Here is a 16,521-nt window from a genome sequence, read left to right as displayed (position 1 = left end):
CAACCCAGGCTCCTCATGGACTCCTTGGAGTAGACAATTGAAGGCCAGGATAGGACAAAAAACTCTGAGACTCAGTGTGGGAAGGAATATCCTTAAAAGTACCTAAAAGTATTCTTAAATCCTTAAAATACCTTAAAAACCATTATTATCTCAAAGTATTAATGAGTTCCACTGAGTGTCAATACAGAGCTCTCAAGAGATTAATAAAGTAGGTAATTGGGGCCATGATTGCATAAACCTCTCACAGAGTCTGTATCAAAAGAGAAACACCAAGTACCTTAAAATAACTGAAGTATCCTGAAGCATTAATGAGCCCCACTGAGTGTTGTTACTGACAAAGCCTCTCCAGGGACTAATTACAGCAGGTAATTAGAAGCCATGATTGCACAAACCTCTGAGAGACTCCAAGGCAAAAACAAAACCCAAAGTCCTTTGAAAAAGCTACAGAGAGGCTCTCAGCACAGAAGCAGCTCCTGGCAAGGGCAGCGCTGCAGAGAGACAGCTCTTCCCAGGAGCAGCTCCTGTGCACAGCCCAGCAGGGCTGCGGTACTGCCTGCAGCCACCCTGGGCACAGCACAGAGGCACAGAGGGGTTAAAGTCAGCCTGGGATGGGAGCACAGAGCAGAGCTCACTCGGGGCTAACCAGAGCAGAAATCAGCCCAGGTTTGAAACAGTCATTCCCTGGCTGTAAGAAGAGAAGCTGCTGTTCCTGCAGGGATCTCCTGGAGCTGGCACATCCCACAGCTTTGAGGACCTTTCAGGAGGACTCTCAGAACTGCTCTAGGGAAGGGCTGTGGCCCTAGGGCAGGGCTGGCTTTCCCTGCTGCCCCAGCCCAGGCACAGCCCAAGGCAGCTCCTGTTGCCAGGCTCTGCTGCAGGGCTGAGCAGCCGGGGCTGCAGCCAGGGGTGCCCAGGGCTGTCTTGCAGAGCAGGGTCCTGCAGCCCAGGGCGCTGTGCTGGGGCAAGGACTCTGCTGCCTGCCAGGGACAGCTCTCAGCCGGCCCGGGGAGCTGCTCCCAGCGCTGGAGAGAAGCTCTGGGGGGAAGGAGCCACCCTGAGCAGGGCAGGGGCTGCTGCTGAGAGGGGCTGGGTGGGGCAGGGCTGCTCCCAGCTCCAGACCAGCCTGGGCACAGCTCCAGAGGACACTTGCCAAAGAAGGTAAGCCTGGGATTGCTGTAAAGATCAGGAGCTTTCTTGAGAGTGTTTTCAATTTCCTACTTGGAGAAAGATGGGAACATTGGGGTGATGGCAAAAAGATTTTTTCATTTTATACATTTTTGATATATTCATAGCTGTGTAAATTACTGTTATATAGTTATAAATTTACAATCCTTACTTAACACTACTAAATTCTTAATTAACTATATTAAACTACTATTATATACTTATATAATTACAATGTTTAATTAACTACAGTATGTTTCCTAACCTTGCTCTTAGATTTTAGAAAAACAAGCTGACTGTCTAAATACATTCCTGAAATACAGTCTTATCAGTATTATTATCGAAAAGTCTTACTATCAGGAAGAGAACCTAGAAAAACATTTTTTTAATTGACCAGAAGGTGAGCAGTCATAACAAAAAGGGAAGGCAAAGAAGCCTTTGGACCTACTCCAATGGGTTGAAGAAGGGGTGTGTAACTGTGGCAACTGAATCTCCTATTGGCTGTTCCTGTTAAATATCTTAATTAAACAACCTTAATAAATTGTTGAAATCAGGGCCCGGGTGTGCCCCATCCCCACTGGGACACCTGGAAGCTTCCAATTATTGTCTGGTTTTTCCTTCACTGTTCTAACACTGTTGCAAGGGGCTTTTTCTCTTTTGATTAAAAACGACAGGGGAATCAAAGAAGCAGAACAGGAATTGTAATCCCAGAATCACAGAACATTCTGAATTGAAAGGGACACACTGGATCACCAAAGGAATGGGTAAACATTTACAGAGACTCCAGAACCGTAACTTTGGTTGGTCAGTCTCTCTGCTGGGAGCCTCCCAAAGGGCCCTCAGCCACTCCTCAGCCCTGGACAGCAGCAGCATCACCTTTGCAGGGCCCAGCAGGGCTCTCCTGAGCTGCCCTTGCCCAGCTGCACACAGAGCCTGCCCCAGCCAGGGCCCTGCACACAGGCAGGTTTCTTTAGGGCCCCAGACAGGGCACACAGGCTGGGATGGGCTCTGTGAGCGCTGGCAGGGACAAGGCTCCTCTCAGGAGGGAATGTCCAGGCCCAGGGAGATGCTCATTGAAGGAGAGGGGGTGGAAGAGAGCAGTGCTGGGGGCAGGATGAGGGCACTGTTGGTGCCAGGAGGTGCCAGGCACAGCTGGGCACGGGAACACTGTCCTGAGTGCCTGGCTGTTTCTGCCCTGCCCTCTCAGGCACAGCACCACAACATCTTCTCTTGGTTCTGCCCTGCCCTGGTATTGTCACTGTTATCTGCTGCTCTCAGGGAGGCTCTGGCATTTGCAGCAGTTGAGTCAGGCACTGCCCTTGGCATTCCTGCCAGGCAGGGGTGTGTCCATGGGAATGGGGTGTCCAAGCTTCCCTGGCTCCTGTGGGGCTGTGGGCAAAGCAGTCCATGGGAAAGGGGAATGAGCTGAGCCCCCTCCCTGAGATCCTATCATGGGCACAGCCAGGGATCTCCTTGCTGTGCCCTTCCAAGCTCTGAGCTGCCCTCCTGGGTGCAAATCTGTGCCAGAGCCTCTGGGAGTTCCCTGAATGTCCCACGGGGAAGGGCAGAGCTGCCAGAGCTGAGGAAATGCTGTTGGGTTTGCCAAGGGAGTCGTGAGTGTCCTTGGCACAAGGGGGGGCTGAGACCTTGCCCAGAGACCTTTAGGGAGGGTGAGACATTCAGGGATCCCTCTGCTCTGGGCAGGCTCTGGTTTATCCCAGGGTGACCCAGGAGTGTGATTGTGCTCTGATTGCAGCCAAAGGTGCAAAGGCAGTTGGGAACAAGCCCATACAGCCCCTCACCTTTCCTCAGCCACAGGGAATCCTTTGCCTCTCACATCTCTCAGTGGCAAACTCTGAGTGCAGCAGAAATGCTGGGGATTTCTGACCTCAGAGAGCCAGGAACAATGTGTGGGTAGGAAAACAATTCCTTAAACCAGCTCCTGCCATCCATGGCCAGTAGAATTGGGAGAGCAGATGCTACCAAGCCTGTCTTCATTAGGAGTGATTCCCTTGAAAAATGCTGAATATCCAGCTTTGTCCCTCTGCCAAATGGCCACAAATCCAGGGCAGTGGGGCAGGGATGGTTCCTCAAGAGCCCTGGCTGCTCCTGGCACACTCAGCCAGCAACACCGGAGCTCAGGCAGGGATCTGGGTGAAGGTTTTTCTAGAGCAGGAACAAGGGTGGGTGAGTCCCAGTGGAACAGTCTGCAGAGAACGGGCCAGGTTTGGCTCAAAGCAGCCTCTCCTGACTTGTCACTGTCCTTTCTCCATGAACAGGTCCCCATGTGCAGGCACAGCAAATGTCCAACAGCAGCTCCATCAGGCACTTCCTCCTGCTGGCATTGGCAGACATGTGGCAGCTGCAGCTCCTGCACTTCTGCCTCTTGCTGGGCATCTCCCTGGCTGCCCTCCTGGGCAACGGCCTCATCATCAGCGCCGTAGCCTGCGGCCACCACCTGCACACGCCCATGTTCTTCTTCCTGCTCAACCTGGCCCTCAGTGACCTGGGCTCCATCTGCACCACTGTCCCCAAAGCCATGCATAATTCTCTCTGGGACACCAGAAATATCTCCTACACAGGATGTGCTGCTCAGCTCTTTTTCTTTCTGTTCTTCATCTCAACGGAGTATTCCCTCCTGACTGTCATGTGCTATGACCGCTACGTGTCCATCTGCAAACCCCTGCACTACGGGACCCTCCTGGGCAGCAGAGCTTGTGCCCACATGGCAGCAGCTGCCTGGGCCAGCGCCTTTCTCAATGCTCTCGTGCACACAGCCAATACATTTTCCCTGTCCCTGTGCCATGGCAATGACCTGGGCCAGTTCTTCTGTGAACTCCCCCAGATCCTCAAGCTCTCCTGCTCCAAATCCCACCTCAGAGAACTTGGGCCCACTGCAGTTAGTGCCTGTTTGGTACTTGGTTGTTTTGTGTTCATTGTTTTCTCCTATGTGCAGATCTTCAGGGCTGTGCTGAGGATCCCCTCTGAGCAAGGACGGCACAAAGCCTTTTCCACCTGCCTCCCTCACCTGGTCGTGGTCTCCTTGTTTGTCAGCACTGTCATGTTTGCCTACCTGAAGCCCCCCTTCATCTCCTCCCCATCCCTGGATCTGTCAGTGACCGTTCTGTACTCGGTGGTGCCTCCAGCCCTGAACCCCCTCATCTACAGCCTGAGGAACCAGGAGCTCAAGGCTGCAGTGTGGAGACTGATGACTGGATGCATTCAGGAACATTAAACTGCTGGCCAATTTCTGCAAATCACTTGTAATAAAAGTCATCTTTGATATTTTTGTGGGTTTCCTTTTGGAGGTTCTTTTTCTTTGTTTTACTTTTTTTCATACTGTTCACATGAAAAGGCATTGTTTGTGTCATTTTGTTTTTCTCCACCTTCCCTGTGGTCACAGACTGTGTCAATGAGAGGCTACGCTCTCGGTGGCTTTAAAGGAATGAAAAGATCTCCCAGCAAAGTTTTTTGCAGAGATGCCCTTTAGCTGCCTTCTCTGGAGCTGCAGCAGCAATGTCTGTGTGCAGAGCTGGGGCAGATCAGTGCTGGCACAGCAGCTGTGCCCAGCAGCAGCAGCACTTGGTGCTGCCAGTGCTGCTGCCGTGGCCCTGCCCCACTGCCCTGGTGGCCCTGGTGTTGCTGTAGGGCCTGAGTGCTCCCAGGGCCGGACACAGTCCTGGGGGTGCAGTGCCGGGGCTGCAGCAGGGACAGGCCAAGTAATATCAATAATTTGTAATATAAATAACCTTTGATAGTTCTTTTGGATTTGTTCTTTTTTTCCCTGTGTTTTAGTTTTTTATATTGTCCACAAAGGAAAACCATTGTTTGTGCCATTTCTCATTTGGTTTCTCTGCCCCTTCCCTGTGCCCACAGACTCTGTCAATGAGGGGCTGTGCTCTTGGAGTCTTTAAAGGAGCTAAAGGATCTCCCAGCAAAGTTTTCTGCAGTGATCCATTTGTGTTCCCTATTCTGGAGCTGCAGCAGTAATGTCTGCATTCAGAGCTGGGGCCAGATCAATGCTGTGTACATCAGCTCTGGTCCTGCTGGCGACACCATTCCTGATCCAGGCCAGGAGCCATTGGCCTTCTTGCCCACCTGGGCACACTGCTGCCTCATGCCCAGCCTGCTGTCCATCAGTCCCTGCAGGTCCCTTTCTGCCTGCCTGCTGTCCAGCCACTCTGTCCCCAGTCTGTACTGCTGCAGGGGTTGTTGTGGTCAAAGTGCAGGACCCGGCACTTGGACTTGTTAAACCTCACCTTGTTGGATCACACATCCTTGTTAAACCACAACTGGATCCAGCCTGTCCAGGGCCATGTGCAGAGCCCTCCTACCTCCATCCTCCATCAGATCCAAACTCACACCCAGTTTGGTGTCATCTGCAGATTTGCTGATGTTGGAAACAATCCCCTCATCCAGACCATTCCATGCAGATATTGAAATCCATGCTGGCTAGCTCTGACCCTTCGGCCATCCTGTAGGTGCCCTGTGATGGCACTCAAGCTGATCTGTTCCATAACCTTGCCGGGCACCCAGGTCAGGCTGACAGGCCTGGAGTTCCCCAGCTCCTCCTTCCAGCCCTTCTTGGGGATAGGCTCACATTGGCACCTCCAGTCCCCTGGGACCTCCCTGCTGAGCCAGCACTGATGGTAAATGATGGAGAGCAGCTTGGGGAGCTCATCCACAGCTCCCTCATCCCCCTGGGATGGATCCCATCCAATCCCATACACCTGTGAGCATCTGAGTGGCTCAGCAGGTCACCAACTCCTTCCTCCTGGATTACAGGGAGTGTTCTAGTCCCTGTGCCCATCTACCAGCTCAGCAGAGCACTTGTCCTGAGGACAGCCTGTCCTAATATCAAAAATTGAGAGAAGCAAGATGTTAAGTACCTCTGCCTTCTCCTTATCTTTAGTTACTATATTCCCCACGGCATTCAATAAAGAGTAGAGGTTCTCCTTATCCCATGTTTTGCTAATAATTTAATTGTGGAAACATTGTCTATTTTTTTTTTCATGGAAGTGGTCAGGTTAAACTCTAATTGAGTTTTCACCTCTTAACTTTTTTTCTGCATGACTTCACAACATCCTTAAACATTTCCTAAGCTGCTTGACCTTCTGTCCAAAGTTGATGCACCTCTTTTCCCACAAAATCTCCACGGCCAGCCAGGCCAGTCATTTTCCTCACTAGCTCATCTTTTGCCACACTGGGACAGGCTGCTCCTTCCCCCTTAAAATTACTTCCTTGAAATGTGCCCATCCTTCCTGGACCCCTTTGTTTTTAAGGGATGTTTTCCTTAAAAAAAATCAGTGCCTGCTTCAGTACTCCCCAAATCTGCATCCTAAATAAGCCAAAGTCTGCCCTTCCTAATTCCAGTGTAGAAGTTTTGTTGCTGCCCCTCCTTCTTTCCCAGAACATTGAAAACTTGATTATTTCATGGTCACTGCACTCCAGGCAACCTCTGAGCCCCAAATCTGCCACCAGCCCTTCTCTGTTTGTGAACAGCAGGAGACAGAGCTTTCCTTGGCAGTGAGAGTGTTACCAAAAATTTGGTAAAAAAGAAAACTTCTTAACCCCAATGTAGTATTAAGAAGCAGCATTCTTTATTCAGCTGGATGCATGGGGGAGAGCTCCTCCCAAAGCTATGCAGACTGAGCACAGGAAAGTTTCTGTTTATATTTTGCACACATATTCATTGATTGTTCTGGACTAAACATATGATATAATTTCCCTGAAATCATGAACATATTTCCCCTCCCCTTTTGCATGCATTCTTCTGTCCTGGGGGTCTCTCTGGTGGTCCCTGGTGGTCGTGGACCCCAATGTTCCCGTGGGCCTGGCAGACCTGGCAGGACACTGAGGCTGCTGAACTTCCAGTTGCCCTTCTCACACAATGGGCATTGTGTGGCTTCCATAGGCCTGGAATTTCGGAGAACAAGCTCCAGGTGTGAGTTCACCTGGTGTAGACAATTTATCATCTGGTAGCATGAGGTCACAGAGTGGGCTATGACATCACAGAGTGCAGTATGTAAGGTTATTGAGCAGGTATGACATCATAGACATCATCACAGAGCAGATTGTGACACCACAGGGCAGAGATCTGACATCACAGAGCAGAATATGACATCACAGAATTGGCTGTGATATCAGAGACCAGTTGATATCAGAGACCACTGTGACATTAGAGAATGGGCTGTGACATCACAGAGCAGTCTGTGACATCCCAGAGGGGCTGTGTGACATCCCAGCAGGGCTGTGTCAGGTCACTGGGTTGGTCACTCTGCCCCAGCTCCCCTCACAGTTTCTCCCAACAAGTCCAATGCTGTTCATGCCCAGCAGGGTCCATGTCCCCCGGGATCCCCCCGGCCCATCTGGAGCCACAGCCTCCACCAAAGGATGTTCCACAGGATCCACCCCAGAGCCTGACATGGGGACAAGGGGCTAGGGCTGTGTGACCAGGACATGAAGGACAGGGATTATCCAGGTCACCGTGGCCTGGGTTGGGTTCCCCAGGGCAGGAAAGATGTCTGGCAGCTGGAGCAGGGTCTGGGAAGGACCTCCAAGGTGGGGCTGGAGCCCTTGGGCTGTGAGCAGAGGCTGAGGGAGCTGGGCTTGTCCAGCCCAGAGCAGGGAAGGCTGAGGGGCTCCTCATCTCAGCCTGGCAGTGCCAGCCAGGAGGGGATGGAGAACACAGAGCCAGGCTCTTCACCGGGGGGCCTGGTGGGAGACAAAAGCCAATGGGTGGAAGGGGAAAGAGGGGAGATCAGCCAGGACAGGAGGAGATGAAATGAGTCAGGCTGGTTTTTGCATTTCCTCAACACAAAAAGCAGCCTGACCTCCCTTCTCCATCCACCACTGGCAGCTTTCCAAATCAGGAATTGTTTGAGCTATTTTGCCCCCGCTCCAGGTTAAGCATTCTGATACAAGAACTTAATTATGTTTATATCTATCACAGAACCACGTTGTGAGCCCAGGGCAGGACCTGGCCCTTGGCCTTGGTGAACCTCATCCAGCTGTCCTGGGCCCATGGCTCCAGCCTGTCCAGATCCCTCTGCAGAGCTTCCTGCCCTCCAGCCATACTCCCCCCAGCTTGGGCTCACCTGGGAACTGACTGAGGGTGCCCTTGATGGCCTCATCCAGATCAGCAATAAAGAGATTTCACTGACCTGGCCCCAATCCTGAGCCCTGGGGACAGCCCTGGATGCGACTCCATTCCTCAGCTGCTCTGAGTGCCAGGGGTTGGGTGAGGAAAATGGTGGGGAGGGGGTAGTGACAAAGTGTGATTGATTGTCAGCCACAAAGGGTCTTGATTTTCATATCTGTTCAAACTGCATTAGGAGGTGCTGGGAATCAATATCCACTGGGGATTGCTGATATCAATCTATAAAGAAGAAAATAAACCAGGACAAAACAGTTCTCTCTGCATTGTTTTCAATATGGTATATTCACTTTGAAGAGACTTATGAAATCTGTCTAACCACAGAAGAATTGAAAACTTAGATTATTCCCATGGACTTTTCTTGTTTTGGGTCTTTTGAACAAATATTTATGATCTTTTCTCAATTCCTGAAGTGAAAAGCTCAAGGAAGAAGAGGCCCTGGAGTAGGAAAATTCATCATCAGCCTCCAAGCGGCTGAGGATCCATCAGAGCAGCAATGAACAGAAATGGGCACAGCTTTGTGGCTGCCCCAGCTTTGGCATGGGCCCTGGGCCTGGAGCAGGAGCAGCTCTTGAGGGCCCCAAGGCCGGGGCTCTTGTGCTGCCCTGGGCAGATGGGATGGCAGCCGGGGCTGCAGAGCTCTCAGCACCTCAGGCAGAGGGCAGCAGGGCAGCCAAGGAGCCTCCTTTGGCCTTGGCCAAGCTCCTTCCCCCATGGCTAGGGCTGAGTCCTGTGGCAGCTGCAGCTGCTGCTGTGCCCTTGCCAGGGCTGAGGCCATGGGGCCAGTGGCCAGAGCAGCCTGGCCTGAGCAGAGCTGTGGGGCCAGAGCCGGCTGGGCTAGGCTGGAGAGAGGCCCTTGGTGCTGCCCAGAGCTCAGGGCAGCTGGCAGAGCTTGCAGGGAGCTGGGCTGGGCTCAGACAGCCTGGCCCAGAGACCATCAGTGTCCATCTCAGCCTGGCTGAGCGTGCAGGGGCAGGACTCAGGCCAGGCCTTGTGGGGCAGGGCCAGCACCTGTGCAAGGCATTGCAAACAGGCAAGTGGCCCAGAGAGGAGGCTGCTCTGTGCCCTTGGGGGCATGGACAGAGCAGGGAGGGGGCCCAGGACATTTGTCAGCACCAGCCTCTGTGCCCAGCCCTTGGCAGCCCTGGCTGCTGAGCCCAGCTTTGTCCTGGGCTGAGTTTGGCTGTGGCCCAGCTCCATCCTCCTGCGGGGCTCAGGGCCTATTCGCAGCCATGGCCAGCCCTGGCTGCCTCTCTGCTGGCCCAGAGGCTGGCAGAGCCCGGGGCAGGGCTGTCTGTGCAGCCCCACAGGTGCCAGGGCCTCTGCAGGAGCTGGCAGAGGCTGCCCAGCAGGGAGGCCATGGGGCACAGAGCCTCAAGGCTGCTGTGGGCACCATGGCACAGGGGCCGTTCCCAGCCGCAATGCTCCTGGCCTGGGCTGGGCCTGCACAGGGGCTGGGCCACCATGGCTGGGCCGGCACAGGGCCACAAAGGGGCCACCCAGCCGCTGCCAGGGCTGACAGCAAGGCCAGGCACACACAAGCAATTGCTGAACATGGCCTGCGCTGGCCAAGCCTGACTGTGCCAAAGGCAGAGCTCAGCTGCCCTTGGGGGCTGCAGGAACAGTCCAGAGCCCAAAGAGCCTCCATGGCTGTGCTGGAGACCAAGGCTGCAGGAGGGAAATGCAGGGCTGCTGCAGGATGGGGAGGGCATTGAATTCCAGCACACACCTCAGCTCTCTGATGATCCCGGCACCGTGCTGGGCCCTGTTTCAGACTGGAGCAGAGCAGATGTTGATGGGCCAGGAGCCCTGTGGGGCTGTCAGGGACCTGCAGCTTGCAAGGTGTTCTACTCTCTCTCAGGTGCTCTCGGAGAGATCCAATTCCAACTGGGCACCTGTCGTGGGGTGACAGCCTTTATCCCAGTATCGTGTGTTGGGTCTGGCAGCTGTGTTTTTTCTCTCTCTCTCTCTCTCTCTCCCCCACGGCCCCTCCCCCCCCCCAGCCGTCTTGCCACGGTGGGGCAGGGAGGGAGGAGTGAGGGAGACTGGGGCACTTTCGCTTTCGGCTGTTTTGGCTTTGCTTGCTGGCTGGCTGGCCTGCTTGCTTTGCTTGCCGCTTGCTTGCTTGCTACTGCCTTAGCCCTAGCTGAGAGCTGCCTTTTTTCCCTTTGCTGCTTTCTGCTTTCTGTGCTGGTTTTTTTTCCCCTTTTCTTTCATCCTCTCTTTCTTACCCTCCCCTGAAGATACTGGACCGGCTCCGGACCCGACCTGAGACGTCCAGGATCCCCGGAGTCTGCAAGAGAAGCTCGGCGCCCTCCACAACACTGACTGGTTTCTTTTCTTTTCTTGTGTTGGGGAGTGTTCTTTTGTTACTTGTCAATAAATAGGTTTTGTTTTCCACTTTGCTCCTCCGAGAAATTCCTTCCCGAACCCAGTATTGGGGGGAGGGGTGGTTGGAGGTTTGTTTTTTGGGGGGGCTCCCTTTTGGAGATTTCCCCTAATTTGTCCTAAACCAGGACAGCACCTCAGGGCACAAGTGGCACTGCCTGTTCATGGGCACACAGCTGATGTCTGCCTGGAAAGGGGCACAGGTTTAAATACTTGTTAGCTTCTAATATAGAAACAAATCTTTATTATCTGGGTAATCTGAGTACTTTGAAGTTATAGCAAAGTTTTCCCATCAAAAACAGGGATTTCCTGGAAGCATACTGATGGCAGAAGGAGAAAAAATACTGATCTTCCCCTCTGCTTGTGTCCGCAATATTCATTCTATGATTTAATCTTTCTTTTCCATCAGGTGTTTCCAGCCCTCCTGGTTAAATGGCCATGTCTAAGGACATCTCTTCTTTTAAAGGAGGTGGATCTATGTACTTCCTGCTGCCCCCAGATTTACTCCTCTAGGTCCTCTCTGGTCATTGAAGTACCTCTCAACTGACTGATTTCATGCTTTGAGCTGCAAGAATTTGCCCAATATTTCTGAAGTTCAAATAAATATATAATTAAACATCATCTCATTTCTGTTTATATTTATCACAGTATTGTGTTTTCTTATGTCCTTTTTTTAGAACTCTTCCTGTACAGAAATCCCTTGGGGATTGGGGGTATGTCAGATGCTTCTGGGACATCCCAGAGAGCTGAGGGAAGAGCTGTGATGGTTCTTAAACTGTTCAAATGTTCAACTTGTGTTTGTTGGCAAGAAACCTTTCTGTGCCTCTGGATGCCACCAGTCCCGGACCACAAAGGACACAAACCTGATGAGTTGTGGTTCCCACTGCAGGGGCTGCACTTGGACCTTGGCTCTGCACAGGAGAGCTCTTCATCCTCTTTCTCTCTTTTCCTCCCTCTGGGCATGGAGGGAGCTCCTGACTTCAGCATGTGACTCGTGTGTGCAAAGAGCAAATCTGGGCAGAATTGGGGCAGGGAGGGTTTGAGGGGACCTTGGCATCTGTGGTGGGCACAGAAGGTGTTTTCCATTGCTCTGAGACTGTCTGCTGTGGAAAGTGGATTCAATATCCAGCAGAGGAATGACTTTTGCATTTGATGGAGCTGTGCCTTCCCTTGGCTTTGTTGGCTGACAAGAAATGAACATCCCTCTTTTTCTTGGGCAGCTCCTTCTCCAAGGAAAGCAGGTGGGAGTTGGAGCCAAGGAGCTGAAAGCTGCAGGTGCAGCCTGGGCTGGAGGGAGCTCAGATTTGCACAAGGCTGCTCTGAGTGCCAGGGCTTGGATGGGGGAAATGGTGGGGTGGGGGTAGTGACAGAGTCTGATTGATTGTCAGCCATGAAGGGTCTTGATTTTCATCTTTATTCAAATTGCATAAGGAGGTACTTGGATTCAATGTCAATTGGAGACTACATATACTGATTTATGAACAGGAAAAAAACTGAAGAAGGACCTAAAAAAAGTTTTCTCATTATCTTTGTAAATAGAATATTGTGGAGGATTTTATTAAGAGTTGGTTAGCTGAGAAAGGCCATACTGACATAATACCGCTGGTTAAGCTTGAAAGGGAGGTCAGCAGTTTCTGATTCAGTGACTGCTGACAGGCAAGAATGCCAGATGACCTTGCTGCAACATGAGGAAAGGGAGGTGAGATTAGTCCTGAATATCTGCAGAAGGTAACAAAAGAATAAGCACAAGAATGTAGAAGTAGGTGTAGTTGCTGATATGTAACTAACCAATCCTGAGCTCAATTTTTGCAATATGTATGAAGCTTATTAAGAACTGTATTTAACCCGCCGTATTCGATCAATAAATTGGACTTGGATGAACCAACTGGTGTCTGGGTCTCCTTCCTTCGACAAATGGTGGAGAATGAGGGCAAACCCCTGAACGTTTGCTTTCTTGGATTACAAAGAAACTCGCCACGGTCGAGGAAGTTGGGTGAGAGTCCTTGCAGCCGGGACGGTGCCAGATTTTAAAAGCATCCTTGAGGATCACAACGGTGACTCAAGTCTCTACGTGTCGCAGGAGCCTGGAGAGCTGCAACAGCGCGCGCTGATCTATAGGTATAGATAGGCAAGCGACATACGATCCCTTCTCCTCATATTTAGAAAGGCGAGGAGTAAAAGGGATAGATTTAAAAAAGGAATTACCAGGGTTATTAGCTTATGGTCATTCTAAAGGAATTTTTGCTAATTCACATACAGTTCATGAGATAGCAGAGTGGAAAAAGTTTGGGGATATCCTGTGGGATACAGTGTTAGATGATGATAAGTCAGCAAAGAAATTTGGCAAGTTATGGTGGGTGGTATATAACACGTTACTTCAGCAGGTCTCTGAGAGAAAGGCAGCAGAAAGGGCGACAGAAGCTCATAAGAGGAATATAGGGTATGGTCGTGAGGATGATCCCTTAGCACCTTCTGTAACTCAGATACTTATGCCTAACGGTCCCCAGCAAAATGGTGTGGAAAATTTTCCCTTAGATACAGTGGAACCATCTGCACCCCTCCTGCCGGAGGGGGAGGGCGAGTTGGATGGTGGAGGTGAGAGCAAGCCAGCTTTGCCTCTGCCACCAGCTTCAGGCGGGTCGGATGGTGGGGGTGGGAGCAAGACAGCTTCGCCTCCACCGCCAGCTTTGCCTCCGCCGCTTCCCCCGAGCGGGCCAGCTCCGGCGGGGGGGCCGCTTTCCCCGTGCGAGTCATCTCCGGTTTCACTGTCAGCACCGGCGGGGGGGCCGCTTTCCCCGCGCGAGTCAGCTCCTGCTCCACCGCCTTCCCCGTGCAAGAACTCGGTCTCTGTACCGAAGTGCCAGCAGCATAGCACCCTTAAAGAGTCAGATCCCATCCCAGGGGCACACTGTGATCTATGGGGGGAAATGGCTAAACAAAGGAGGGAAGCTTGGGCTGCTTTGGCAAAAGAAGTAATGCAAATGGGGGATGGCGAGGCGGTGGAAGTAGCTTCCAATCTTGCATGTCCGGTTACATACACACCACAGTATGATGCACAGGGGAACCTTACACATAATATAGCGGAATATACTCCCTTTGATTGGAAGTTGTTAGCCCAGTTACGTTCTACGGTTAGTCAGTTTGGAGTAAAAAGTGAACCTGTTAGGCAAATGCAAGAGTGTTAGCTACTTTAGGGGCAAATTGGACCATTGAGGAGGCATTAGAGCGAATGGCATTAATGCCAACAGCTTCACAGGCATTTATGGCAGAAGCTTTAAAGGAATTAGGATTAGGGTTACAAAAGCAAGCAGAGTCTACTCAAAATCAGATGTTAGCTGCTCAGAATCAGGTGTTAGCTGCTCTTGCTCCTCTCCGAAGCGGCTCACTGGCGGTTACGCAAGGAGGCTCGAGACCGTTCATCAAGTGTTACCGATGCGGCAATGAGGGACATACGCGCCCAGACACAAGTTGCCGCCGTGACTTCGGAGACACCAGCTGCTGCCGTAACATCACAACCAGCAACAGCAGGGAGCCTCGGTTTGGACTTATCAGCAGCAGTAGATGTCACACTAATGATGAACCGGCCTGAGAGGACACAAACTGGAGTAAAGGGTCCTCTTATGTTAAGTGGACAAAGATGTGGAGCATTATTACTGGGACGTTCCTCAACAACCATGCTGGGATTATTTGTATTGCCTGGTGTTATTGATGCTGACTATACAGGGGAAATACAAATCATGGTTTGCACCCTTTATCCTCCTATTAAAATAACAAAAGGACAACGCATCGAACAATTGGTACCACTATCACAAATGACATCGGGTGTACCAGCATTTACTGGGCAAATACGGAATGAAAAGGGTTTTGGCTCTACTGGTGTTACACTTCTGACTGTGGATTTACAAAATAGACCAAAACAAAAAGTGGAAATTATCCATGGACATCAAAGCATAACCCTTTATGGATTATTGGATACAAGAGCTATTACAGCTTTTACAGATGCAGGAAAGAAATCAAGGCATGCTGCTATCACCTGGCAAGAAAAAGGACAATGGAAGCATCAACTTCTCACAGCAGACCCTGCAGATAGCTTACAAACTTTGGAATTGTTAGCAGTAGTATCGGCGGTGTCCAACTTACAGGAGCCTTTAAATGTGGTCACAGATTCTATGTATGTTGCAGGAGCAGTCAGACGAATAGAGGAAGCAGCAATTAAGGAAGTGAATAATAAACGATTGTATGAGTTATTGATACAATTAAGGAAAGCTCTACGAGAGAGAAATGCAGTGTATTCTGTGATTCATATTAGGAGTCATAAATGGTCTGAAGATTTAGGAGAAGGGAATGAACGTGCAGATAAATTGGTTACCTTACCCATTGATAACTCTTGTCCTATTGATAAGCATACATTGGCCAGAGAAGCACATAGTAGATATCATCAAAATGCAAAAGGATTAGCAAAGCGCTTTGAGCTGAGTTTGTCAGAAGCTAAGGCTATTGTTAGAGCATGTCCAACATGTAGTTATCATAATGGGGGAATAGGTTTAGGCATTGGAGTTAATCCTCGAGGTTTAGAAATAAATGAGAAATGGCAAATGGATGTTACACATATAGCTAGATTTGGTAAAGTTAAGTGTGTGCATGTCACCATAGATATTATAGTCATTACATATGGGCTACGGCTCAGGCAGGAGAAAAAGCTATACATGTTATCAGGCACCTGTTAAGTTGTTTTGCTGTTATGGGAGTCCCAAAGAGTATCAAAACGGATAATGGTCGAGTTTATGTAAGTGCTAGGGTCCAGAAATTTTTGAATCAGTGGTCTGTTAAACATGTGACAGGTATTTCACACTCTCCTACTGGACAGGCAATAGTGGAAAGAGCAAATGGTACCCTTAAGCAGTATATTGAAAAGCATCAAGATATAAAGGACCCACAATCATGTTTAGCTAAGGTTCTGTATGTGATCAATCATTTATGTATTTTTGGGGAAGACGATATCCCTCCTGCAATTAAACATCATCCAAGGTCAGGTCAGGAAATTAAAACCCGACTACAGGATTATGGGAAAAACCTGCAAAAGTATTTTACTGGGGTCGGGGATATCTTTGTGTTTCCTCACCTACAGGACCTTTGTGGGTGCCTGCTAAGTGGACTAAACCTGTTTTTGATGCAGCCTCTGGTGGACCGTCTCATGGAGGAGGACAAGGAGCTACTGATGAAGAAACTGCTTCTAATCCTACGACCGCTGCTGCTAGAGCTAAAGGGACACTCGAAAGTGTTGGACAGAGCACTGACACGTCACTATCAGACGGCCCAGGAGCTGATTGGTTTTATTGGCTCATTATCAACTTTTCGTTTAACAAATCCAGCAAAGGCACCTTGCCTTGACTGTTACTATCCACATTGTGCTGCCTGGATAGCTCTACGTTGTGGGGGTTGTGATATAACGTTTTGGATAGAACAATCATTATGGGATTTATGGTGTCACACTTGTAAGCACGAGCACACGTGGGGTAAAAGCTGGCAAGATGAATTAAGGAGACAAACAGGGCAAAATGTATATATAGCTTTAAATCTTTATGAGTCTCCTGAACAGAAAATTCTTGCCTATTACGATCGGAAGTACAATGTGTTGTGAATAGAATTGAGGTTCAAAGTAAATCATGTATAGTCTCTGTAAGGTGTAGAAAATTAGTACCTTTAATGCAACGTTCAATTGTAGGACCCTTCAGGGGGAATCCTGAAAGAGCACTAGACTGCTGCATTGAAAGTTTGCAAAAATTAAGTTTGCTAGTAACAGGACCAGTAAA

The 16,521-nt window shown here is 50.3% G+C and overlaps 1 protein-coding gene across 1 annotated transcript; it reads left to right on the top strand.

The window, feature by feature from the left end:
* Positions 1-3,466: 3,466 nt before the first annotated feature.
* On the top strand, positions 3,467-3,844 carry LOC128948284 (olfactory receptor 14I1-like; the record flags this gene model as incomplete). Its single annotated transcript, XM_054292934.1, has 1 exon — positions 3,467-3,844. A coding segment is annotated over exon 1 (378 nt), but the record flags the coding sequence as incomplete, so codon positions are not given.
* Positions 3,845-16,521: the final 12,677 nt, after the last annotated feature.

The sequence above is a fragment of the Melozone crissalis genome, unplaced genomic scaffold, assembly GCF_028551555.1.
Source record: "Melozone crissalis strain CALT ecotype California unplaced genomic scaffold, PUWL_Pcris_2 ptg000120l_1, whole genome shotgun sequence".
Lineage (NCBI taxonomy): Eukaryota > Metazoa > Chordata > Aves > Passeriformes > Passerellidae > Melozone > Melozone crissalis.
The sequence above is the reverse complement of the archived record's forward strand: the minus strand, read 5'-3'. Positions and strand labels throughout refer to the sequence as shown.